Source organism: Daphnia carinata, chromosome 4 (assembly GCF_022539665.2).
Source record: "Daphnia carinata strain CSIRO-1 chromosome 4, CSIRO_AGI_Dcar_HiC_V3, whole genome shotgun sequence".
Lineage (NCBI taxonomy): Eukaryota > Metazoa > Arthropoda > Branchiopoda > Diplostraca > Daphniidae > Daphnia > Daphnia carinata.
In genome coordinates, this window is record NC_081334.1 from 4,222,270 (window position 1) to 4,249,321 (window position 27,052).

General features: G+C 43.5%; 4 protein-coding genes and 2 long non-coding RNA genes across 7 annotated transcripts in view; 4 read left to right on the forward strand and 2 right to left on the reverse strand.

Moving 5' to 3' along the window:
• Positions 1-27,052, forward strand: part of LOC130694550 (thioredoxin-2-like) — an 87,149-nt gene that overhangs the window by 21,387 nt on the left and 38,710 nt on the right. The gene's annotated exons all lie outside the window — the stretch shown is intronic.
• LOC130695066 (chorion peroxidase-like) lies at positions 701-3,618 on the reverse strand. Its single transcript, XM_059494868.1, has 13 exons — positions 3,400-3,618; positions 3,109-3,329; positions 2,995-3,040; positions 2,801-2,928; positions 2,541-2,734; positions 2,229-2,448; positions 1,816-2,164; positions 1,595-1,751; positions 1,444-1,528; positions 1,289-1,377; positions 1,027-1,225; positions 865-967; positions 701-805 (listed from the first exon to the last, which is right to left on the reverse strand). The coding sequence occupies exons 1-13, from the start codon at positions 3,600-3,602 to the stop codon at positions 736-738; spliced, it is 2,064 nt and encodes a 687-aa protein (XP_059350851.1). The 5' UTR covers positions 3,603-3,618; the 3' UTR covers positions 701-735.
• Positions 5,654-7,132, forward strand: LOC132087908 (uncharacterized). Its single transcript, XM_059494982.1, has one exon. The coding sequence runs from the start codon at positions 5,654-5,656 to the stop codon at positions 7,130-7,132; it is 1,479 nt and encodes a 492-aa protein (XP_059350965.1).
• On the forward strand, positions 10,581-13,621 carry LOC130694553 (uncharacterized). Of its 2 annotated transcripts, XR_009002075.2 has the most exons (5): positions 10,581-10,659; positions 10,780-11,270; positions 12,030-12,227; positions 12,301-12,852; positions 12,957-13,621. It is a non-coding gene; the product is annotated as an uncharacterized LOC130694553 (long non-coding RNA). The 2 variants fall into 2 exon arrangements; XR_009420794.1 differs by lacking the exons at positions 10,581-10,659; positions 10,780-11,270 and having other exon boundaries at positions 11,856-12,227.
• Positions 14,067-14,949, forward strand: LOC130694556 (uncharacterized). Its single transcript, XR_009002078.2, has 4 exons — positions 14,067-14,316; positions 14,395-14,583; positions 14,644-14,716; positions 14,802-14,949. It is a non-coding gene; the product is annotated as an uncharacterized LOC130694556 (long non-coding RNA).
• LOC130694528 (Ca(2+)/calmodulin-responsive adenylate cyclase-like) lies at positions 17,141-27,025 on the reverse strand. The gene is made up of 14 exons (XM_057517601.2): positions 26,754-27,025; positions 23,998-25,239; positions 23,649-23,863; positions 23,395-23,572; positions 23,181-23,325; positions 22,641-22,907; positions 22,378-22,566; positions 22,031-22,309; positions 20,938-21,960; positions 19,563-20,871; positions 19,051-19,501; positions 18,527-18,990; positions 18,290-18,460; positions 17,141-18,222 (listed from the first exon to the last, which is right to left on the reverse strand). Exons 2-14 carry the CDS (start codon positions 25,038-25,040, stop codon positions 17,996-17,998), a joined length of 5,961 nt encoding a protein of 1,986 aa, XP_057373584.1. The 5' UTR covers positions 25,041-25,239; positions 26,754-27,025; the 3' UTR covers positions 17,141-17,995.

Sequence of the window (27,052 nt, forward strand, 5' to 3'; positions counted from 1 at the left end):
TGCTTTCAGTGCTCTGGTGTTAAAATTTAATTTCTAATTTTCGTGGCTTTATCAAATTTTGCATCTTCTTTTACTATTGTAGACACCACTGATAATCGACTGACATGATTTGAATTCGCAGGTATCTTCGTTGGCAGGTAGTTGGAAATTTCTTGTGTGTAAGATGTGGCGGATGATATTCTCTATGCTAACCAGCAAAAACACAGCGTAAGTTTTCAGAAGTTTAATATTAGCTTAGTCAGTTCTTCATGAATTTTTCGTTTCAGTGTCAACATTAACTACGTTAACGCACGCGTACACACAACCAAACGAACTCGTAGTCTTCCGAAGTTTCATTCTCCGCGCCGTAGGAAGGGAGCTCATGCGTTTCCCGGTAAGTCCCATGTTTAGTTATACGAAAATCCTAATTTCGTTTGAGTTGTGTATGCTTTCAAGCAACATAGGGATGGGTATTGACGTCGTTGAGGAAGTGAAATGAGAATCGGCATAGGGCATACAGGGATGAGAAATCGGACGGGGGCGGTATTAGACACAGGGAAATGTGGCATTGGGTTTCTAATTTAATGTTGAAACGGGAAGCCGTTGCTTTGTTGGCAGACTACTGCAGACAGATTTTATTCAACAGAAATACTTAAATAGCTTTCGAAATTGCCGTCGTGTATTAGATGGATACTAAAGATACTACATTGAAAAGGGATTCTGCATTATTTCAGTTTTGCAGCTTAGGATCTTCTTTTAAGCTTCTTGCCATGGGTGGAGATTAACCCGAAGTATAGAAGATGACTCGCAATCGACGATAGGATTTCTGTAATATAGATTTACAAATTAATGAATTGGATTACAACTAATTGCTTCAACACTTACACGACAGCCTTGGATTTGAAGATCAATGGTTGGATAGACCGGACATTGCTGTTGTCACAGACGAGACGAGCAAAACTCGTTCGCCGGATCTCATTTAATTGTTCTATGAATGAAAGAAATTTGTGATTGGATCTCCCATGCAATGTTAAATTTAAATAATACCTTCAGTAAATGAACCAGATTGACCAGAAAGATCGTAGAAGTAGCGATCACCCCGTTTTAGCCTTAAAAACTGCTCAGCAATCAGACATTGAAATGTAGGACCTACCACAGCACCATTGGCCAATCGTTCCGAAATACTTCCGATAAACAGATCTATATCATCCATCGACTCGTACAAGCTCTCGAAGCGATCAACGATCTGTAAAATTCCGTAAAATAACTGTTAGCGTCTTCATTTTCCACCAACTTTGTACGAATGAACCGGAGAGGGAATTAGATCACGAAGATCGTTAAAATCGTTCGCTGTACTTAGGCCACATATGGATCGATAGGCATTGTAACCAGGTAGACCTGTACAAAATAACCAAATCTATTTTTACAACATAGATTCAATTATTTCATTAAATGAAAATGTACCGTGATCGCGACCGCGTTGAATGTTTAAAGAAACCAAGTCTAAACCGAAACCTTTGCCTTCCTCTTCAAACAAATGATTGGTGAGCTGCGCATGAAGAACCATGCGTTTGTCATTAATCGTAATGAAGAGACATTGTCACAATTAATATACCTCTTGGCTGAAATAGTTTTCAGGTTTTTGACCTGGTTGAGTAGCCAATCCGATAAGAAACTTGTCGAGATTTCCGGGCGTGTAAATCTCTTGCGTTTTGAAAAAATGTTGACGTAACAAAATGTCTCTTTCCTTTGTTCCCCTTGCGTTCGTCAAACTGTATTTAGAAGATCTCGTTCATCAAATAATTCACCTTTATATTTGAATGACTAAGAACCTACTGGTGCCGTCCTTGGATAAGAGTGTGACCGAATCGGAAAGCAGCTCCAGCAAATTCGTTAAAAATGGTAGGATTCAAATTGGAATCGTAATCTTGGCTAAAACCTCGCTGTAATGGCAATAAACCCAACTGTTGCATTTTCTCTCTTCCGATAATAATAGGTAGCCATTCGTTGTAGGTGATGTGCTGCATCTGCGCAGTCAAAATCCGCCTTGCTTCCTGATAGAGACGCTCGTCATCCCAATGCGAATTGAGACGGGCAAGTTCTTCTGCCAGCCGGTTGTGTTCCCGTAAAAAGACTATGTGCGTGACAGCTAAATTGGGATGTTCGTTCACTCGAGGTGTGTCGCCTGTTTGAAGTTTTATAAAAAATAATAATAATTCTGGAACATGTACCTTTAACAGGCAAGTTACCTGCTTTAAAGCACTTGACTTCAGCAGGTGGATCAATTCCGGAAACCCGCTTGGATAACGCACAGGACACTTTGGATGCCTCATCGGCTGGGAGTAAATCTAAATCACTCCGATGAGTCGCCTTTAGTTTGCCTTCTTGAAAGGTACGCAATTCGCTGGCTAATTTATCATCAGATCCGTATACATTCGATTGATCTAAGTAGTGGGTGAACTGGTTCATCTACGACATTAATTGATTAATAAGGGAAAACGTAGAGTTGAATGAAATGATGAATGGAGGGTAACACAACTGGGAGAGGATTAGAAACTTACCTGCTCGACACAACCTAAACTGCAATCAGGTCTGCGTCCTGGAGCTGATCGAACCAAGGGCATGCAACGTTGGCCAAACCTGGAGAAAAAGGCATCGTTTCGCGGGATCTCAATGGGAAAACATTCGGGGTGGACGAGATTCTTGTCAATGAATCCTCCGTTTGGCATGCAACATGGGATTGTACTGGAATTAGCTTTTTGTAGATGTAAAACAATAATTGAATTAAGTGAAAGCAACTGAAAACACTTGTGAATTGTACCCATTCTGAATTCGGGAGTTCTTGTAAAGTCGTGATCGAGGAACTGACCGTATTGCATAACCCAAGTCGTGTCTGTCTCGCTGGGGGCATCCACATCGCGGGTTACAGTGGTAGAAATCAAACGTGCACTGAAAATTCGTACAAACCACGTAACGTATTAATAGAGCAATAATGAAATGAAAGCTTGTGTTTACCTGGGAAGTTCACGGCCACTTTTGGCACGTCGTGGAACACGGACACCTAATGAAATTGTGATTAAATCTGAGTAAAATGTTTACTTACTATTCGACCTTTTCAGGCAAACGTACCATCAGCATAAGCGGAGGGGATAACTCGCTGGAATGGAGTGAGCGACTTGCCCCAGGATGAATGCTGGACATTATTGCACGAGCCATCCAGCGTCCGGTATCGAGAGTCGATTGTTGTTTGATTACAAACAGCATCCGCGGGACACGTGTCAGATAACGTCGTGTCCTTCAGATAGAGTTGGTTCAATGCTTGCGCAACATTCTCAGGTTCAATATCAAATCTAATAATCATTTAAATTAAGAACTAATTAGTTTTACTGCTTTAGGGACCTGATAACCACAGGTAAAGACCTTTTGACAATATCACTGGCTGCGTAAGCTCCAAGAATTGCCTGTCGGCTGATTTGTTCAGATTCTGTAGTTGTGGCAAAAACAAGTGCGTGGAGAGCACGAGACGAACCAGGTAAAACCAGAATATTATTTTCATTGAGTCGTTTTTCTATTTCACTCATTGAAATCATCTGCGATCGACTGGCCTCAGCTGCTTGATTCATAGATGGTTTGTCGATGTTGTAAAAATTACCGTACTTTTTACCGATTCTATCAGACAACGTTTGCAGATGTGCCGAGTAAACTATTGAAAATAAAGTACAAACAATGCAAATGTTGTTAATTGAATGTGATAATTATCATACTGTTTGTAGGAAGGTCGGGACAACAAGCTCCAGGATTTCCATCCGATAGTTTACACGCTGCTCCTGGTGTACTTAGAACCAGGTCGTACCAAACAGCACAGTCCTTGATTGGACGGCATTCTGATGGTAAATCGTCCACTCTGGGACATGTGACAAAGGAATCGTCAAAATTCCTATAAGGGACATAGCCACACATGCCGCTGTTGATGGGCGTCCGGGGAGTCGATAAAGGAGCTTTCTTCATGTAGCAAAATCCGTCGTGAAGACGGAAATGATTACACTCGGGATTAGCGATACAAAGGCTGCCACATTGTTCTCCGGTGCTTGCTATTCGCCCGATATCGTGGCCGAAGAAATCGCAATTCAAGAGCCACTTGACTCCATCCCCACCAGAGTTCCAATGGTCTCGCCCTAAGAAAAAGGTCAGTTAATAGCAAAATGAAAGATGATTCATGTTTTCGTATGTCTTACTAGGATCGAATTTCCAGGGAATGTAACCGCAAACTCCGCCGTTGATTGCTGTGCGAATAGTTGTTATTGGTGCCGCTTTCATGTAACAATTTCCATCCACGTAACGGAAGTGAGTACATTCGCGCTTTGCGATGCAAATGTTGCCGCAGTCTTCTCCGGAACTTGCGATTTTATCAATGTCATTGCCGTTAAAATCGCAATTGAGTTGCCATTTGACGTCACTGCCTCCAGTTTTCCAGTCGTTCCCTATCGGCAATACAGGTATTCGTAAAGAATATTATGTAATTAAATTCGTTGCAATTTTAATTAATTACCAACAATTGACCTAAAGGGAAGAAATCCACACACTCCACCACTATGAGGTGTACGAGAAACCCCGAAGGATGGATTCTTTAAGTAACAGAATCCATCGTCGGAATAATGAAAATGTGTACACCTTGGATTTGCAATGCAAAATCCACCGCATTGTTCACCAGTACTCGCCCATCGTCTGATGTCGTTACCAAGAAAATCGCAATTGAATTGCCATTTGACTCCACCTTCTCCAGTGTTCCAGTCTTCCCCATCTTGTTCAATCGTTTCACTTTGCGTGGCATCCTGAGCGTTTACACGATCACTCCAAATTAAAACACACAACATCCATATGAACTATTGAATTCATTCCGTAAGTTTATAATGTTTTCTGTAATTTAAGTTAGAATTAAACTGAAATTCTTACTTTAGATTTCATGGCGCTGGAGTTGCTGATCTTCAACCAGAGACGCCAGAAGAGGGTTACGCTTTAACTGCTGTTCAGGTAAGTATTTTTGGTCCTTCTTATAGTTTCATACGTAAAGGTTCGCATATTTCAAGGCCATAGCTATCGCGTAACGGTGAAAAACATACAATTTAAAATTGGAAAGTAAGGTATAGGCTATTTTTTGGTGGGAAGGTCAAATTTTTGTGGGTTCATTGTCCTGATGTCAAGCCAGTCGACCAGAAGAAGAGTGAAAGTAGTTTACGGCCAAAGTTCATTGACATTCACAACCTTCAGCAACATTTTTCTTGATGTTATCGGATAGAAATCTATTTCGTTTGAAGAAGGAAACAATTTACTGAAAATTATGTGGAACAAGCAGTTAGTGGATACAATCAGATGTCGCATTGGAATCCTACTTTGAAAATCCCATTTTATATCTTCACGATGGAAAATTTAAAGTTATTTGAATTGAATTTTGACGGAAAAATGATGGTTATTTAATTAACCTAATATCAATTCAATAACAAATTAACTTAACCACGTTAAATCGTCGGAACTCGAAGAACTTGTAGTTGCAGCTGCACTGGGGAGACCTCAAATCAACTTAAGCGCGAGAAAACTGAACGGATTTTAACTCCATCAAACTTTGTATTGCAAATTTATTCAGCAATTCAATAAAGTCTCACTACTCGTCAGAAGAATGCTTTCGTTCACGGCCATGTCTGTCCTCCTACCGGCTTTCACGTTTGTAGGGTTTGCGGGACTCATCATTGGTTTCTGCATCCTTATCCACCAGAGCCCGTGTAGTCGTTCCAGCAATGGATTGCGACTACGGGGATTGTCTCGAGGACCATTTCGTCGACCAGATGTCGAATCCACTCGATTCCGAAGTGACGATCACACTAGACACTTAATGGACACTCTAAAGGAAACCGGAATGGATCATGAGAACGCACCGGGCCTCGTTTCCCGCCTGCACTGGTTGCATAGACTGAACCATTTCCTAGACATCCTCCATAACACCGAAGAGTCGATCCAGCATGTCGCGGCGGGAATTTCGATGCTGATGAATTATCACGAAGCCCATCAGCAGGAAGCCGAAGAGGACCTTGTCAACCTTGTCTTCACACGAGTCCTGCAAGATGGTAACCTTTCGCACTTGTACGCAAAATTGTTTAAACGACTGAGGAAGGGCAGCGACAAGGCGTGGACTCTTAACATCGTCCGCCGTTTGTTCCAGCTATGCGTCGACGAATTCAATGCAGTATATCCCGAGTACCAGGAGAGTGCCCTCTTGAAATGCAGAAGAGCAAATAACGTGAAACTTATGGCCTCCATGTTCAAGAGGGAACTGCCAGGAATACCGGACGATTGGATCACCGACTGTGCAAACAGTTTGATCCGTCGAGTCGACCAGGACGTCAATGAGCAAACGGTCAAAGAGCTCCATCTCTTCGTCAAGACGCTATTGCTACCCGAACCGGGAGAAAACTGCGCTCCGATTCATCCATCCCGGCAAAGGCAACTGCTGGATTGCTTCGATGCGATTGAACGGGCTGCGTCTCCACGCAGGGTCCAGCCAACACCTGCGCCTGAGAAATTCGATGGTGAGAGCTCCGCAGAAGACGAGGATGTTGGTATGGATGGATGTGAAGCCGACACGGACTCAGAGTCAGAGACAGCATCCGGTAGTGAAGATCGACGTCCGTTATTGTCACACTCGGACTCTGAATCAGAATGCGTGATTTGCTCGGATGGATACGAGGTCGAAGTGGGTACTGATTCGGGTGAAACGGAAGATGACTCGGATACGGATGGGGATGAAACGAATGATGACACGGATACCGATGAGGACGAAACGGAAGAAGACACGGATACGGATGATGATGAATCGGAAGGTGACACGGATAGGTATGATTTGAACCCAAAACCAGAGATGGAGAGAAAGACCGTAAAGCCTATAGGATTGATAGAGGGCATTATCGTTTGGGTTCAAAAGGCCGTGAATGTAAGTGAGATGGCTAAAAAGAAGCTCGAAGATGAGAGATCTAAAATGCTGGAGGAGGAAAGAATTCTGCAAGAATATCGGGCTGAGATGCGTAAGAAAACTGCTGCCGCTGCGGAAAGACGAATTCTTAACAGCAGAATTCGCTACCCTGTTCGCACGCGAAGACATTAACGATCAAGCACGACCAAATGGCATAAAAAGTGAAACCGAATTACTTACTAAACTCTAAGTAAAGTAATAAATTAAGAAACTGGTAAGGATGAATTTGTAAAAAAAAAAAAAAAAAAAAAAAACAAGCGTGAAAGAGTCGCCGTTCTTGAAATTCCATCGAGTGGCACGATTCCCACTTCTGCGTAACTCTACAACTGTCTTTTTTAGGCAGTTCGCTAGAGCTACCGTTTCTGGGGATTCCACGAAATGGTTTGATTTCAAATCTGCGCAACTCATCAGCTGGGTTTTTTTTTTTCAAAGGATTCCTTACCAGTTTTCCGACGTATTACTTTATGGCCAGTTCTCAGTAGTCATTTGGATCTTCATTTCCGATTGTCATTTGGATCGTCGCAATTTTTTTTTATTTATTTGTTTTTTCGGCTTTGTCACATTAATTTGCTGTTTCAAGTAAATTACACAATAATTATTTCATTAAAAAAATCTCGTTAGTTTTATTATTATTATAAGTTGAATTTCAAAACTTTTTAGTTTAATTACTCGAACTAAAAAGGATTTTTTCTTGAATAGGTAAACAGCTGGAAAATGGATCAAAACAATTGGGCCGCAACATCGACACGTGTACGTCCTCGCGCATGCACGGAAACGATTTATCACTGACGGTCCAATTCATTTTGTTGGCAAAATGCCCAATTTTCCAAATCAAACAAGCCCGTAAGGTCTGTGGAACAATCCGCTTTCGTTCTTTACTTATTAAGGCTTTAGCAATCAAGCATTTCAATAGAAAATATCATTTTTTACAGAAGCTGCAATGCCTTTAAAGAAGGGCGAAAGCGGTGGAACAAAGGACAAAGAGCCTTGTCCGTCTATGAAAATCTGAGTCGTAGTAGTTGTCCAATGTTTTGGAACCCTGAAGCGAGAAACCTTGGCCAGCCACAAACAATAACTTTCAAGGTGGATGATCTGGCGCAGGTTTTCATTTCGGGAAACGGCTTTCTGCTGGAAGAAGTCAAATCTAAGCCGGTTCAACATTTCCTACCAATGTACAGACTATTAATAGACGCGTCGTTATGCAAGGTCGGTTCAAAAACTCGTTTTGAATACCTTGGTATATGTTGCTGACATGTCACGTAAGCGTTTCCTGAATGGCACCGATATAAGGCATGCCGTTCGAATGTTTTCTCTCATTCTTAAGGTGTCGATAACTGAACAACACTGCACTTTGGAAAGATTTCTAGAGAAAAATTTTAACTGTTAAAAAATGGCAAGTCCGTTTGTTATCCTGCTTTGTTTTGTCGTCTCATCAGCGCATTGGCGTAAGTTCATGCATTTCGAGTATAACAACAGTGCGTTTTCGCTCAATTTGATTAATTTTTCTCTTTTTTTTAAATTTTAAATCTCTAGGAAACGTGGAAGGACAAGCTGGCCAAGATGCTGTGATGGGCATGGGCTCTTTAGTAGGACCTGCAAATACTTTCAAATTGCAAACGTACGAGACGGAAGGACGGAGTGATCCCAGCGAATTTTTGGCCATGTGTTCCCTTTTCAGACAGTACATCTACATCCCTCCAGGACCGAAACCCACGTTTCGTTTTGTGTACCACTGAATTTGTATCGGTGCAGAATTGTCTTTCCTTAAATCGATCTCTAACGACAAAATGATGTGCTTGTATCATAGGTAGAACCCATTTAGATTTGAACAGCAACAACAACGAAATCGCAATTAAAGATCGAGAGGAAATGCAATCCGATTATAGTTCCAACGTTGGAACTCTTCATTTTTTCGAATTTTGTATGACTACTCCCATTTATCACAAGTTTTGTCTGAACTGTGTATTGTCATCCCATCTTAATGTTTTTATGTCAGCTAGCATAATTAAAATCACGTGATAATACTTGGCGAATTTATTGGCCAAAGCCATAGTAAATCACAAATCAATTCCAGAACGACTAACCGAACTGCTGTTGTGATGTTTGATGTAGTCGGCACTTTTAGTATATTGTTGCACATGTTACATATTATAAACAATCAATGATTGCCCTGCACTTGGGACGGACGTAAGGAGCGTGATCAAGCACGACTTCTAACCCAACCACAGATGGCACCTTGCAGTTTATTTAAAGGGCTTGGGAGCTTAGCTTTCTTCATGTAACAGACGCCATTGTGATATGTGAAGTGGTTGCATTGAGGATTGGCGATGCAGACGCCGCCGCATTGCTCTCCTGTGCTGGGCTGTTGTGCGATGTCGTTATTCTCCCAGTCACAGTTCCACATCCAAATAACTTGGCCATTGTTTCCGTAATTGTATACTTGACGAGGCTGTGAGTCATCGGCAGAGCTGAAGGCAATACCTGCCACCAGCAGCAGAAAGAACAAGCAAACTGGAGATGTCTGAGTCATAGTTGCTAAAATGGTACGGTTTCCGGTTTCTGTTTAGTACAAAAGAACATTTGAAATACCACAAAATGCGAGATCTTTTTGTTAGTTGTATTGCTTTTCAGGTGACGTGAGACTTCTATTTGAATAAAATGAAGGTAACTTACAAAAAAGTGAAGAGTATGATTATCGCTCGACGAAAAAGGTACGTCGTTTGCTGTCAAAGGAGTTGCTTCTGTCGACTGTGTCCTTTTCATGAAAAACCTTTGCCTTTTTATACTAGCATACTTGCATTAAACAAGTTTCTATTGATATGAAATATAGAGCTCTACCAAAAGGTCAATGTACCTTTATAGAAACTCAGAAATGGTTGTGGGAGGTGTGTTCTGTTCTACAAATGTCACATCTGGAAAAAAAAAAGGTAATGCAGTCAAACTGGGTAATCAATTCTTGTTCTTTGTGCATTTTTTTATCTTTGGTTCTAATTACGTCTGCCCAGTTTTCGTCATGATAACGATTGAAACGACTTGTTGCAAGGCTGGTATGATGAGTCCGGATTGACCTTTCGGTCATTACCCTCATTTCCTCCCCTTTGAGTTTACAGCTGTAGTTCTTGTGAGTTCATTTTCTCCATCTCGTCTTCGAGGTGCATTGACATGTCATTTGCCATGTCCCACAATTTATCCTTTTCTAAAAAACGGGGGATCATTGTTCGGCTGAAATTAACTATTGATATCATTATGTTCTTTTTGTTGTTGTTTTTTTTAATGTCACAGAGCTCTGAAGAGGACATCTGGTGTTCCAGATCTGTCTTCAGATGATGGGCTTGGGATGCCCTTTAGCCCCTATCTTTATGTTGCCAAATGATATTACCTGTCAGAAAAGAAAAGTGTTTTTTAACACCATATCTTCCCATATTTCACCATAGTAAAATTTGAAGGTGAACGAAATATCTATACATATCAGTCTATATCAAATTCTTTATTGAATGATTCATGATTGAAATTTTTGCAACGTAAAAGTAAAATCCATTTCCGGCAACAGTGCATTAAACAGTTCGTCGCTAGATGACGGGATTGCCATTTTTTTTATGCCTTCCTCCCATTTCGACTTCCTTTGCGCTTTGACGGAACACCACGTTGGCATGAACAAAGTAAATTGACCACTCTTATCCATTTACTGCGCCGTCGTATTTCACTGTTTAACAGCGATTCTTTTTAAAATATTCTTGGTAATACTATGACATTTATTGGACCTATTTTTTTTTCCATAGAAACATGATTCCCACCTCCTCACGAAATGAAGAGCCACCGTGCAATAAGGAATGGGGATATCAGATTTCACAGTCGGTTTTTAAAAAACCAAATAGCTAATGGATTATTTAAGGTACGAGAGTGTCAGCAATCTTAAGGTAATAACTGCTATTGTATAATAGGACTCTGGACTACAAATTTTACCTGAGCTGAGTAATGTTTTATCTGTCCGTTGAAAAATAGCAAACGATCCTTCTCATGTCCATCCACATTGGTATAGGTCTAAAATGGAAGTGGTTGTTACATGGCAACCAGCTTTGGATTGCCTAGGTACAAATCATATTGAGTTAACATAAATCACTTTAATTAATCGTTACAGAAGCTCACCCAAATTACAGCCAACATCAAACAAGTTAGATTGAAACAAAGCAAGTAAGTTTCAAGAATGAGATAAGGGAAAAGAATTCTATCTGGAAAGAGTTGCAGGTCGACACAAACTCAGCGCAACAAGGTATTGTTCTGGTTCTCTTTTCTGATAAGCTTTTAGCCAATTTCTTCCCATTAGCAAATTTGATTTAGCTAGATTTGATTAGTTTCATTGGCTTGTTTATTTTAATTTCAATCATTTACAATTGTTTAGTGTGTCCGAATAGCCCTGCCACTCGTTGAATGATTACGTTATGATTAAAGGCGATTTGTTTGGCATAAAGATCTAAAAGTTTGGAAAGTTACTTAAACCGTCCTGGAAAAAATCGTGAAATTTGGGAAATTCAAATTCGCCATTATTCGCAAATCCTGCATTACCAACGCTGTTGATTACAGGTACTTTTTTGAGATTGGTGTGCCCTGGTCTGCGGTTATTTTCTGGCTTTTTTTTTAAATCTTCATAGTAAATTTGAGGGTATTGTGTGGTTGATTCAGGGTAATAAGGGAGTTCCTCATGGACGGTTGGGAAAAAAGGTGATTGTGGGTAGTCTGGGGTTGAATGAAATGGTGGGGTGTAAGCAGCGTTAGTAGGTGGTTCGGTGTAATAAACAAGAGGATAAATGAATGATGACGGATCGTAACTTGGAGTATGTAGAGATGAGTAAGGTCTTTGTGGCTCAGAATCGTAAGGCTTGTAGGCTGGCTGTGGGTTGTAGTCTGGGACTGATCCGTGTTGTTGTTTGGGCCATTCCAAACGTGATGGTAATTGAAGATTACTGTTCCCTTCTGGTGCATGATATCCGTTATAATGATGTCTTCCACGTGCTTTTATTTGATTTCGCAGGTCGCTAAGTTTGCCATGATTTTCGATGTCCGTCTGCCGACTGTTTTTCAACCGTAAAGGGTGGCCTACAAGCCTGGTGACCGCTATTGCCAAGAAAGCCAAAAGAACTAAAAACAGATGCTTTGGTAGTTGAATCGAAACAAAGAATCATTTAGATATTGTTGTTCCACTCTTTGAATTGAAGAAGAAAAAAAACTGGTAAGTAACTTACGTTGGAAATAAGTTGCATGTCCACAATTAGTAATGTTTTTCTGTGTTCTTTTAATACCAGGCTTTCCTTACTGGAGCTGTGATAGTGTTAAGCTCAAGAAGTTGACTGATAAACAAACTAGAGTACTGGGAAGAATTTATACTCGACGGAAAAGGTTACACCCCTCTTCAGTAGAAACAGAAAGACATTCAAAGTTTCTCCGTTGCGCTGGCTTTCCCGTGTGAGATGGTGCGCGGTTGCGGGCTTGCTATAAGCTATTGATTCTTCGACCGCTTCAGCTTTCCTCACGTGGAGAACTTTAAATTTTTCTTACATTTTTCATGTTGATCGGTCAACATGTTGGCGAAAACAAACCGCAAAAAGGCGTTCAAAGATTCACGATAGTAAACCAGGATTTGCTAGCGAGTCCAAGTAGAGTACGTATTCGGCATGCCTCCAGGCATACAACCACTGATGAGAAAGTAGAATTATCCGCGCCAGCCAACGTGCATAGCTTTCTATGGTTTTGTTTTTCGGTTCATATATGCAAGGCTCCATGTGATCCACGAAATAATTGCACTTTGTTGCTTGTATGCCTTAAAGGATAAAAACGGATGAGTTACTGAGTAGAAGGTAAACCATGGCGGTATTATTACATTTATTTTTAATTATTACAGCTCCAGCAGAATGAGCTTTACATATCTTGTAACTGACGATGAAAATTTTATTTTATGCAGCTGATTTGAGCATACCATGTGACTTACCTGAGGATAGCGTCGGCCGTCTTGGTTCCTCGGCTTCGAAGATCGTCGTTTTGATTAAGCTAGAATTCCTTATCAGTAGCTGTAGGAGATCTTTGCTAATTTACTGTGAAGCAGATTACAAAAATCGGAATGACGAATTCGCTTGATGAAGGTAAGTTTATTTGTTTAGAAATATTTGATTCGTTGTGTACTTTATGGGGTGTTTATTCACCGACGTTACCTTGAAACACATGCATGTCTGAGGGACCTAGTAGTGCCGAGGTCTTCGTAAAGCTTTAAAAATGGGCGTAGAGTTGGGTGATGTCTTTTAGATGGCGAATTTTAACTCAATCGTATTGGTTTTTATTCTCCTATTTCTTTGATATTATTGTTAGATCATGTAGAAATAGGTTGCAAAACAGAAGTTAAGCTTAAATGATTATCGGAGATGTAATCTTGTCATGTAAAATTAACATAGTAATATTTTTCTTTGCCTCGTTTAAAAGCACGAAAGTAAACAACAGAGATTATTCTACATTGGTTGCATTATATAGCCACGTTTCTGCGTTATCATTGTATTTTTTTTTTATCATTTCCTTTCTTTGTTGTGTATGTATCGCTTTCCCGAACAATCTTATCCTATCCTTGTCCATTCTTACACTTAAGATTGTGTATATACATGTACTACTTCTCGTGCATTTTGCATATGCATATGATACAGCTGCCAATTGATTCACTCATGTCGATTTATTTTATTTCCTTACTTTCTACATTAATTTTTAATCTGCAAAACAAACACTAGAAAGCAATCCGGTGAATATGTGCTGCTATTTATGTGTAGAAACAGCCAATTTTTGGACAGAGGTAAAACTAATCGTTAAATACTCAAAATTATGTCCATTCTAGAACGGATACGAGTTATTTTTACGCTACTATAAATGGGTATCAGTTACGTACGCGTTTGCATCAATGTGACTTCACGCTAAAAAAAAATGGGACATGTAATTAATTACTTTTTTAATTCGTTTGATTAGAATTAAGAAAACTAGATGGCGTTGCTGAGCCCTCCTTTGTTTTTCATTTCCTGTCAGCAATGAAGTTTGTGTTCGAATATTTGTTAACTGTTAAAATTCCAATGGAAAGTTCTTTAAAAGAAAGTGGTGTGCGACCTATTACTGTTAGTTTGTCATCCATGAAAAATCAATGTTTTGGAAGTGAAACCACATCAAATGAAATACATTTTGTGTAACAGTGTAACGGAATCTTATGATCAGCTTGAAAGCTGTTAAACCCAAAATGTAAGCCATGCTGTGACTGATGCTTTCCACTGTGTTATTCTATTGCTCATTTAGAGGTATATAACTTATACTTTGACCATTAGTATACCAGTTGACATGATTCTTCCTTGAATAACTAGTTTCTGAAATTACAGAACGATGGTGAATATGGAAGAACGTCACCACCAATATGAATCTGATGGATAAGAATAGCAGCATCTCATTCATCGTCATTTGTCAGATCATCCCATGGCTATGATTCCCCAGCACAATTTCAGTAGTCTTCGTCATTTCTGCTGAATCAGCCAATACACATAGACAGGAACGCCAACTATTAATTCTAGGTATTTAAGGTTTCTTTTGTGATTAATATCTATTTTCTAAATCCTAATATCTCATTGTAGAACTGCCAAGTCTTCAATCGTCAGCAAAAACTCTGGCCCTACAATGTTTCCAGGCTTCGGATAACAGGCATAAGTAAAATAGCCTTCTGCATTATAATTACGCTAATAATCATATATTCCTCATGTAGTGACGAGTTTGTTTCATATTTATTATTTAGAACCACGCCATTTTCTTCTTCAATCCCACGCAAAATTGAAACCAAGATTCTAAATTTTGCCCGTTCTACGCATCATCATCCGTCTTCGCCTCGCCCGTCACCCCGTCGTCGCCCCGTCTTCATCTCGTCCGTCACCCCGCCATCGCCTCGCCCGTCGCCGAGCCATCGCCTCGCCCGTCGCCGAGCCATCGCCTCGCCCGTCGCCGAGCCATCGCCGAGCCCGTCGCCGAGCCATCGCCTCGCCCGTCGCCGAGCCATCGCCTCACCCGTCGCCGAGCCATCGCCGAGCCCGTCGCCTCACTCGTCGCCGAGCCATCACCGAGCCCGTCGCCGAGCCATCGCCGAGCCCGTCGCCGCGCCATCGCTTCGCCCCGCCACTGCCTCGCCCATCGCCGTGTCATCGCCTCGTGGTATCGTTATGTTTTTGTTTTGTATTATGTATAAAAATTAACCCGTTGGCTGCCACCCACCCTCTTTGATCCCCTTTTTTTTTTAGCGTGACAGGGACGGGCCGCGCTGTTCTGCTCCATGGTCATCTGCCATGGGGTGGAGCAGCGCCACTGCCCAAGATTGGCCGAACGGCCCTTTAGGCAATGCACCGGTAGGGAATTCCCTTGTTCGATACGGCTGATGAGACCGGGGGTGTGCATTCCCGGAAAGGTCTCATCGCCGTGTCAGCCCGGACTTGTCCACAGGCAAGTCCCTTTGGCCGCTATCCCTTTGATAGCGGTAGTAGCGACTGTAGGTAAGGGTGGCGTGGCAGCCAACGGGTTAGTTTTAAGTGTATTCGTGTATGTACTTTGTATTGTATGTAGAACATGTATAGTGGTGGATTTGAGGGTGGAAGGAGGGATAATAAAATGTTTTTAAAATTACTTACTTTTCGTATTTATTTATTTTGATGTATATTGGATGATGTGGGGATCGAACCTAAGATTTCTAGGATGCCAATCACTTGCTTTAACTTTTTTTTACATGTATCGGATGGTGTGGGGATCGAACCCAAGAATTCTAGCATGGTATTAACGTGCTTTACCGGTAACCTAATCACGAGTTATTTCATTTTAATAGTCATCCCATAATATCTTTGTGTGCAGTTCATTTCAACATACCCATCAAAATCTAAAGCTATGAATGTAAGGACAGACATAGCGCAGAGGTAGCGTGCTTGGCTGGAGTGTGAAAGGTCTGTGGTTCAATTCCCAGATCGGATACTGTTGCCTCCCCGCCAACGAGCGGTCGAGGAAATTTCTAGCCAGAAAAAATCTGATAGAAGGCATCCGATGGTCGTCAGAAATGAATTTTTGCGATTTTTCGTTATTTTGACATTTAAATGGAATTTTATAAATAGTACATGTGGATAGCCTAGGTATTGAACCTTAGGTCTTCGGCTTCTGAAGCCGATGCTCTTCCACTGAGCTATTTCACATATTTTATTACTACTATTACTATTAGTGATTTTAGGAATGAGTTCTGGACTTCGAAAAACTCGACGAACACTTACCTTCGATCTCCTGAACCAGTGGTCAGACAACGGCTTGGCTGCCTTGGAAAATCGAAGCCAGGACTGAGGCCACTTGCCTTTCCGAAGACCAATACCTCATACGGCAGAAAACCTTTTTTTTTTTTCTCAGACAGGTGTTTTACCATTTTACGGTCAGCTGTACGTCAAACCCAGTGAGAGCGAAATGTGGACTAGGAAATATTTTCTGTAACACTTTTTTACATGCCCCTTTGGCAATAACAACATTTAGTCACATGCTGGGAATCGAACTACAGCCTTTTGGCTTCCTTTGCAGATATTTTACGGTTCTTACTTCCACTACGTATACGAAACTAACCACCATTTTGTTTTTGTTTTGTTTTTTTGTGATTTTGAGCAACATGTTTACAATTGCGTAAATATTCTGTTTACAATGCCAAATTTAGAATAAAATCTGGATCTGTAATCAGGATATTTTCGGCTCAAAGTTTTTAGTTATTTAGCACCAAAACATATTTTTTTAGATAGTTTAAGAAGAGCCAAACATTAATAAAGAAATTTTAAGAAAATTAATCTACCATTGAGATGAATACCACTCGTTGCAGAAGGGTCTTCATTTTTCTGGTCTTCTCTTCGTTGGTCTTGAAGTGTTTTCTCTGTCCTGTCACAGCATAAAAATGTGTCGTAGCCAAGGGTTTTAATCAATTTCCAGCAGATCGTCTGTTTATTGAAGGAACAACTACGATGAAAAACACTGTCTTATTGCTTTATATACATGACATGGGCGTGTTTTTTTTGTTTTCCATTTCGACACAATGTAAAGAAGAACAGAATAATAACATTGAGTATGTTATCCTTTTTGACGATCTGAAATGTAACAGCTTTAGTCTAGCTTCTTTGAAACCATCATGCTGGCATGATTTTTTTTTCTCTTACTTACGTATGGTTTCTCGATAACATACCTAGTTAAGTACATAATGACATTTTAGGTAGAAAAAAAACAGTAACAGGATTCGTAACAGCAATCGAAACAACGAAACGGATCGCATTAGCTAATCCGCGACATCCATAGTTAAGGATAAAGGCACACCTCTTTTTTCTTTCCGCTGACCGTAAATGTAACAAGCTGAATACTACGCTCAAGAAAAAATAATCTACATCAGCAAGTCTTTTGTAAAAAAAAAAAAAAAAAAAAAAAAAAAAAAAAAAGGAAACTATCCGTCAAAAAAGCCACCGACGAAAGAGCGATATGAGCGAGAGCAAAATGCAAACTAGGAAGAGCCATGCAGAGGCGATTCGCGTGAAAGAGTATATGCAAAAATACCATTATAATTAAGAGACAGAGATAGTTTGTTATTCTTCCCCCAAGGAAAGACTGAAGAGGGTATCAACTTAAATCACAGTAAATTCGAAAAAAAAAAAATAAAAGAGAATTGTAACGGACGATCGTAATCAAAATTCTGACGGAGAGAAAAAAAATGTGCAATAATAATAAATGCCTAGGGTAGTGTAGCGATTACTTTACAAACTCTGGAAAGCTGCGGAGATTCGAATAATTAAACATCAACACAATCGAAAAAATTGAGAGAAATAGACAAATGATCGTTAAATGAAAAGAAAAACTCCCGAGTTTTTCTTTTGTTTTGTTAAATTAGAAAGAGAATAATTAACAAGAACAGCTGGTGTTCACCTGGCTTTTAAGTTTTACAACTTAGGCGTCTTCGCTGTCGCTACTAGTGCTGAGATTACGCTGACTGGGCTGCCCGAAGCTGCGAGTTATGTGCTGAGAAACGCGGCGAATCTTGTCTTCGCCGCCGATCAGTTGTTTGCTGGCTCCAGCGTCCAACGACTGGTCGTCGTACAGATCGTCCGAGGCCAGCGAACTAGGACCGTAATTATCGTACTCGGAATCGTACAACATGCTGTTGGCCATTTTATCTAAAATTGCGAAAAATGAGTCATCGTTAACGAAATGGAACCAAAATTGAATTGAATGAAAACGTACTTGAGCCGACCCCGGAAGCGGATGGATTCGTGTACGTTTCTAAATTAAGAATAGGTTCCGAATCAAAGAATCGGGAGGAAGCACGCGAACTTAAGCTGGTGTCATCAGCCATATCGAAATCACCAACAGGGATGCCATCGTTCAAAAGTGAATTAATGTCGCTAAGGGCTCCTGTAAAAGATAATCGATTACCTTTGCCATCCATTTGATAAGAGTTTTCATCTCAAGGGCTCTTACCTTCGGCATCCGTGAGACCGGCGTCATTAAAGACAGAGAGGTTTTCCAGGCCAGCGTCATCTGTCGTGTAACCCGTCGATTCGACATCGCTGGCCAATCCAAAATGGAACTTGCGCCGGCGGTTGTGGCACAGTTTTCTGCCGCTACCTAACGAATTTTGATGGTTGGATCCGAGCAAAGGACCTTGAGGACAATCTTGATCTTGCCCGTCTTCGTTGCTGTCATCATCGGAAAGATCATCGTCATCTTCACTCCATTCCGACTGGCTAGTTTCAGCCTGGAGAGCGGCAGCGCTGGCCAGTATTTGGCGCACTTGTTCCTGTTCCCTCTGCACGTCAACGGCCACCTCTTCCCGTTTGCGCTCGTCGTCCGTCGCATTTTCGTATTCACTTTTCTTGGCCTGGCTTTTAAGACTAGGGAAGAGACCTTCTGACCGTGTTGGACTACTTAAATCCAAAGGAAATCTGCGAACAAATGAACCAATTAAAAAAACGGTAAAAGCTTCTGATAGACTTAATAATTACCTGCTCGTCTGCAGTTTGGATGATTCGGGCAACTCTGAAAGGCCTTGAGGGGAGCGAACTGTTTCGCCCGCAGCTGGCGTTAGTTGAAGCGTCATTTTGTTTTCTTGAGGATCGAAGCGTAAACCAAAGACGCTCCCGATTTCTGATGTGCTACTGGGACTGCAAACAGCTGAGCTGGATTTCGTGCCGTCGGAGCTAATGACGAGCAATTTGGGTGGTGAAGGCGGTTGAGAGCGTTGCTGTTCTTGTTCGGTCGTTTCGCCTTCCTCTTCGTCATCATCTTCGACTTCCGGCTCGTCGTCGTCAACAAATTCAAAACTTGCACACGATTCTGCTACGCATGATTCCGCCATTAGATCAGAATCAGCGCCCGTAGTACCCGATTTCATGGAACGATTGCTACTTCCGGCAGTCGTCAACTTGGCCGTCGGTACTTTCAATAAATGCAAATCTAAATAATGAAAAACAACGTTAAGAAATACGTCATCAATTAAGATGAAGACGCTGTTTACCTTTCAATTCAATCGACTCTGCCGCCGGTGCAGCGGCCGTAGCTACTGGACGTGCTGGAGTAGGGAGAGATGGAACAGCTTCAGGTCGATGGCCGTTTGCCGTGAATTCCGCGTTCATGCGGGACCATGCTTTTTCAATGTCAAGGCTGAGTGGCAGAAGCGAAGGAATTCGGAAATTAGGAGATGTACCGGGACTGTCCGGGTCTGCCTCCGCTTCCGTTTTAGTGTAGCTCTCGTCCGACGAGCTGTCTTCCGTCTCACTTTCACTACGTTCGCTCCTATTAGCCGAACTGACGTCATCAGCCGAAGAATGTATCCGCGTGGAGTAAACTTCTCCCCGCATGGAAGAACCGATGCCAGACAGGCTTTCGTCCGATCGGTGGCGCATATTGCGGCCCATGTTCCGACTACTGGCTGCTGAAGACGTGCCGTGCGGAGGAGGAGGTGGTGGCGCCGGAAATTCAAATGCTGGACGGCCCGGAATTCCGGAATGATGGCCACTATTGTGTTGCCTCTTGAGAGGTGGAGCGCTTGGTGATTTTTGCAATTGGGTCGGTCCGGCCGCCACTGTCCTGACGGATAATCCAACGCCCAAGGGCGACCCGCTTTCCGTCTCCGAGCAGCTGCGTATCGGACTGAGATTCTGCATTTGTTGTTGTTGTTGCTGATGCAACAACGTGGGTACTTGTTGTTGCTGCTGCTGGTGGTGATGGATGCGACCGTTGCTCCGGGGGGGAGTGCTACCATGCCGAGGGACTGGTGGATTGGGCTGGATATTAGGAATGACTGATTGTTGTTGTTGTTGATGCTGCAACTGTTGAAGGTATGGGCTTTTGGAGAAACGAGGAACTTGGTGATAGACCGATGTCGGTGGAGGAGGAGGAATCAATGGTGGCGCTATCATTTCTTCTGATAGAGGATGAAATCTAGGGTGTCCAGGGTCGTGCATTGGGCTGCGTCTTTCTCGACTCACACTGCCGCCACTGCCGCTGTTACTCCTGCCAACCGGCCTCAGCTGTACTAAAGGGCCAGCCATTTGTTGCTGATGATTTTGCTGCCGAATTTGCTGGTGGACTAACGCCAGCGGCGTTATGACTCCACCGTACATCGAGGCCATCAAATTCGAATTGTGATGATTGGGTTGTTTCATCATCATCAGCGCAATATCATCGACGCGGACAGTTGCTGGCTGTTTACGATCCGTCAGGAAGTAGGTCGTCATTTCACCTTTGCCTTTCACTTTGACACGCCCACGGCATTGGAATTCATAGGGCTGATGTCTCAACACCTGATACACCTCTTCCGTTACCTTCAAATTGCAAAACATGAGTTAATCCAATGGATCATTCAGATTTTCCCGGGTAAATATATATACCTGGGTGTGATTGGGCAATCCGGTAGAATCCATCCGGCTGGCAACGTTGACAGTGTTGCCCCAAATGTCGTACTGCGGCTTACGGGCCCCAATGACGCCAGCGACAACCGGGCCGATGTTCATTCCGACTCTGAGCGTGAAATTGTTGTATGAATTCTCATTGATGCAGAGGAGTTTCTCCTTCATGGCGAAAACAAACTCGACGAGCGTCGCCAAGTAGAAAGAGGCCGTGACGTTGGCGTCCGTTTCGGCCTGGCCGATCCGCATATCGGGCATGAGCCCGACCGCTGCCATATAAGTGGAGCCGACCGTCTTGATTTTGTCAACAGAGCGGAATCGCTCCTCGCCGAGCAGCTCGTCAAAATCGGCGATAATCTCGTTGAGGAGCCGCAGACACTCGACGCCCTGGTTGTTGCCGTCCAGCTCGATGTAGAACTCGTGGAAGTTGGTGATGGAAGCGAAGAGGACGCCAACACGGGAATAGCTCTGATGGTACAGCTCCAGATTGCTCCTCGTGTTGTGCCCGTCCTGACCCAGAAAGTGCTGGGCCACGTGCGACGGCAGTAAGTTGAACAGGATGCGCCGGTTGCTGTGCTGGAGAGCGTCCATCTCCTGTTTCTCCTCCTTGGCCTGGCTCTGCCAAAGGAAGTCGAGACGGGCCGTCCATTCGACTTGGCGTCCGTGGAGGATGACGCCGAGAAGGAAGAGGAGGAGCTGGAGCGAGCCCATGGCGCGCAGCGGTATCAGAGTCCCCGTGCGGGCGTCGTAGCAATCGAGGATGGGCCTGTGAGTCAGGTGGAAGAGGAGCAGGTAGACGGTCGTCACCAAAATCAATACGACGCCTTTGACGACGGCGGGCAATCGCAGGAAAATGGCGACGCCCAAAAAGCCGAGAACGCCGGACAGGACGATGTAGTGCGGTAGCGGGCAACTTCGATGGTCTACGACGACTGAGCCTGCGGCAGACGGCGTGACATTGGACGACACGATGGGAACGCACGTGTTTTCGGGACGGCAAGTGAACTGAGCAAAAATCAATCAATTACAACATTGTCGATTGAATTCTTAAATATAAAACAATAAAAACACATACCACGTTGACTTGAGCGACGGCACAGAGGAGGACGATGGTAAAGACGGTGATGGCCAGCCGGAAGGCGAACGCGTGAGTCACATCCCATCGAAGCCATCGGAGCCGGGCGGCCAAGAGCATCATGAGCAAGACGGCCGTCCAGACAAAGGCCGTGAGGAAGAGGAGCAGGAGAATGAGCGTCCGCGGCAAAACGGCCAGCTGGACGCCGCCCAAAAATACCAGGAGGACCAGACTGCAGGCCAGCGAACTCCCAAAGCTGCTGTCCGCGTCCCGTTGATACTGCACATAAAAAGCCCGGAATTTTACAAAACGATTGGTTTCACAAAAGAACACATGATGGGCGTTACTTGTTCCTCTTTGAGCGAGTCACGGAAGCAGAGGGTTAGCGCGTGGACATGATTGGATTTCTCTTGTCCCATCGAACGTGCCTCGATCGCCTGGGCTAAGAATTTGTTGACTCTATTGGTCGGTTGATGTTGATGGAAACTGGCATGGCGCTTTTTTAGTGGCCGTTTCGACTTGTCCGTCACCTTGTTCTAATGCACACAAAAACATAAACATGAAATGAAATTGGATGCGCGTTATTCATTTGATATTTTTTACGAGTTACCTTTTTATGGCCAGCCATGCTAGGACCGGAATTGTGACAATTGGCCGGGTTTTGTTGATGTTGCGCGTTGACAGAATGGACGGACGGAGCGGCGGCAATGTTGGAAAACGGCACTTCCACAGAGTACTTGATCGAGTGGAGCAGCTGGACGACCACGTTGGAAACGTTGCGGAACGACAACTTGCGACGCTGGTTCCCTCCGGAACTTCCGGCTCCGCCCGCCTGCCCGATGGCGCTCCTCACCTGCAGCGTGTTAAACAAGAGCGGCTGCATGTCGTTGTGCGTGATGTCGATGGCGAAAAGCGAGGACGCAAAAAATAAAAAGGCGGATGGACGGGAAAGAGGGGAGTGGATAAAGGAAGTTTTCGTTAGTTTGGCTCGTTGCTAAGAGACGCGTCTGACATCGATTAGTTTTGCAAGGCACGAAAGGGACGGACGAGAAAAAGCGAGACAAAAGCGGACGCACATGCCACACAATAAACGGAAAAATTTCTGCCTCCTTCCGTATATCCCAAATAATAAAACAAAAAAAGGTCTCACCTTCCGACGACGCGCCGGTGGTATAATAAAGTAAGTGTGGACGTTGTGGTCACGTAGGTACTGATTGCGGCTGCCGCCATTGCCCGGCTCCACTTGATACTCGCCGTGTAAACAAGCCAATGTAGACTCGGTTATGTGGACCCGCCTGCCAAAAAAATAAATAGACGTAAACACACAAATATTTCTCGTGCCAATTTGATATACAATGACGTACCCCGGTTCACCTCCGGCTTCCATGGCGTTGGCTAACGTCACGTCATTCGACCAGACGTCGTATTGCCATTTACGTAAACCGAGAACTCCGCAAAGGACTCGGCCCGTGTGAATGCCGACTCGCATATTGAGACGGACGTCTGTCGCCTCAACAACGGAAGCAATGGCGTCAATCACGTCTAAAAGTGAAAACCGGAAAACGGGGCTAATGAAAATAAACAGGGATTATTAATTCAGCGCTGTGCGACTCGATACCTAAACCCATTTCTACGCAACAGTGAGCATGATCAGATCGCGGGTCCGGCAGTCCAGACACGCAATAGTAACAATCACCCAAGATTTTGATTCTTAAACAATGATTATCGCTGGCCAGCTGGTCAAAACGGCCGAAAAGCTCGTTCAACAGCCGGACCAGCTCTTGAGCGGTGCATTGCGACGCCAAAACGGTGAAGCCGACGATATCGGCGAACCTGAAAATAAACAAAAGAAAAAGAATTTTCTATTTTATTTAAAGAGGGCCAAGTTTTTTTTTTTTTTTTTTAATGTTGTGCTGGCTGGAACGAGTCCAAGATATGCAATGCGGGAATGGCCCAATTATTATTACAGAATGCTGACGTTCTCGTGACGCTGGATGTAGATCTTGTGAAACTGGCCCTCGACAGGGGCCATAAGGTCGGCTTTCATTTCGACGGCGACATGTTGCGGTAGGACGGACAAGAGGAGTCGCTCCAGCTTCTCATTTTCGTCCTCGATCTCCAGACGGGCAGCGATGCAATTGCGGGTGTCCAGGAAGGCTTTGCGCTGGGCGTTTTCCATGACCATGTGCAGAAAGAGGCCGACGACGTTGACGGCCAGGAGTACCAAGCAATTGCCCAGCACTTGCTGCCAGGCCAGCCACGGCAATGCTGTTGGCAACAGGACAACAACGGCTAAATGCATCGTGCCCATTACGGCGCCAAATAACGTGGCCAGCCAGGTGGGCAATGGAAGAAGAGCGTAGGCTACGAACGTAGCAAACACAATCGGCCACAATCCTTCGGCGGCCGCAACCGTCGGCATCGGCGGAGGCGGTTGAATCGCATCCGTCAAATTATTGAGACGCTTATTCGATTTGCCTTTCCCTCCTCGAGGCGGACGTGTCACCACCATATTGACGTCCTTGCCCAAGGCTTTGCTGGGCAGCTGATCGACGTTTTTCACGAGTCCAATGGAAGGCGAATAGCTGGAAGTAGCAGTCACATCTTTAGGGGCCGTTCCAGCCCAGCTCGTCATGGGAATGGGCAAACTGGCGATGCAGAGCGCGGTGCAGAGGGCCAGCAGAGCGTAGGCGAGCCACAAAAGGTGAGAATCCTGGCTGCGCCTGATGATGAGGAAGGCGAGCAGAGCGGCGCAGGCGGCCGTTTGCAGCAAAAGGTAGACTCCCTGGACGGTTGGGCTGCCTCTTGAATACCAAAAGTGGAGACACGAAAGGACGGCGCCCATGACGAGCAAAAGGATGGTGCAGCTGACGACCGAGGCCGTCTGCAATCGGCAACTGTATCGTCCGTAGAGCGTCTCCAGCTCGTCATTGGAGAAACGATTGCGGTTCAGCAGCCGGGCAAAGGCCACTTTCCTGTGAGTGGGCATCGTGTTGACTCGGTGATCCATTTCTGTTCGCTCTTCCTTACTCTTTTTTATTGAATGGATGTCAAACAATTGTTCAGCGTGTTGACAAAAGTCCCACCGACAGCGCACCCGGATGGGATTTTATTTTTGTAGACAAACGTCTGGGTATCCTCCCCTCCTCGTCCGGCTAGTCCAGCATGGCGGCCAAATTTTCTTCTCCTTTCTCTAAACTATAGAGACCCTGTGCGTGTGGACAAATAAACAGAAAACATCAAGACGTGATTAGTTTCCAGTCTCACACAGTCCTCTTAACAGATGTCGGATACCACAGCCATTAATCATTATAGAGACACACACACGCACACACAAAATTGTAGAAGAGTTAAGTGTTGAGAACTCGTCGACTTTTTTTTTTTTTTTTTAATGAACCTATTTCCCCCTTCAGTTTCTATTAAAAAATGTTAACCGCAAAGAGAAAAAGGAGAACGTCCAAAAAAGCACTGCCGGACACTGGCGAGAATTGACGTCAACAACCGACAACTGCCAACTATAGACTAGTTCAACGGTATCTACTTCTTCTTTTTCCAGTCCCGAATACACGCGTGACTTTTACATAGCCGCCGATACGGTGAAAAGCCCCCCTGCCTCCAAAACAACAGCCGACTATTTTCGTTCGCTTGGAAAAAAAAACCTCAAAGGGAATCGATGATGAATTTCTTGTTTCTTTATGGAATGGAAAAATTCCCTTCCGTTTTGTTTTTCGGCGTCGCTCGCCGACTTTATGGAATTTCACGTTGGAACATTCCAATCTGCAAAGTGATAAGTGAAGATTTTCTATCTCACCGTTGAACCAACACGAGGCCTCTTCTTGTGTTTGCGCGTAAAATGGGGAGGAGGCGGCGGCGTCGGCGCGTCTGTCAACTGCTTTTAAGTCTTTTCTTTCTTTCTTTTTTTTTACTGGCATGTGTTTCGGTGATGAAAAATGATTCAAAGTTTTCGGTTCAAGGGCTCGATTCCAAATTTGTTTTTCTCTCCCTCACGGTGAACTAAAAATATACATAACATTAACACACGGCCGTTCCAGAAGCTCTCACCCCTTGTCGTTCCCCTAAGAAAAAAGAGGGGACAAGATTTTTCAGTTTAAAAACTGTTTTGTATGGAGCAGTAACTTGTACAAGACTTGATTATCTCGTAAGAAAACTACCCACACAGACGTCCCCCCTCCCCTTACTTCGAATGGAGCCCTTGGGGTTCTTTTTTAGCTTGCGGTACTACTGACCGGATGTGCTTTTCTTTTAGCCTCCTTTTTCCTCACCGTTTGTAGGCTACATGGCAATTATTGTTATTAACCAAACACTAGGAAACAATCGTCAAAGAAAAAAGTTCACCATGTCGTTGCCGGTGACTACTTTGGAAGTCTGTAGGGTAAAATGAAAATGGGTCTAAACAACAACCCATCACACAATGAAAAAGACACCCCACGCACAAATTACATTGAGAATATAGGTATCTGACACGTCTTTTCCTTTGCAACAAAAAACCTGCCCAGTGATATCTGACCATTTGCTGAACTCTGCACACACACAAAAAAACAAGACCTTCAGCCATCATCAAAATCGAATTACCAAGACGTTTGGCTAGTACAGGAAAACAACTGCAAAACTGGTCTGATATGCGTATGTTTTACACCGTCACAATGGTGCATAATAATGAGATTGAAAAGACGGGAATATTCATACATAAACACATACTCACAGTGTTAATAAGGTGCAAACAAGGGGAGGCTTCGGGCTAATATTCTTCTCATTCAATTTCGAAAAGAAGGGGCAGTTTTGATTAAGTAATCCGTCTAGCACTACGTGGAAAATGGGTAATTGTGATTCTTCTTCAAGGATCCAACGAGATTCAAAAACGGGAGCCAAAAACATTCACGGGAAAAACTGACAGACAGACAAACAAACACACACACACAAACAGGACGATCTCCGATTTGCAACTGACACACAATGGATTCCCTGGGTGATGCCCCTTCCCTCAACAGTAGAGGGTGGAGG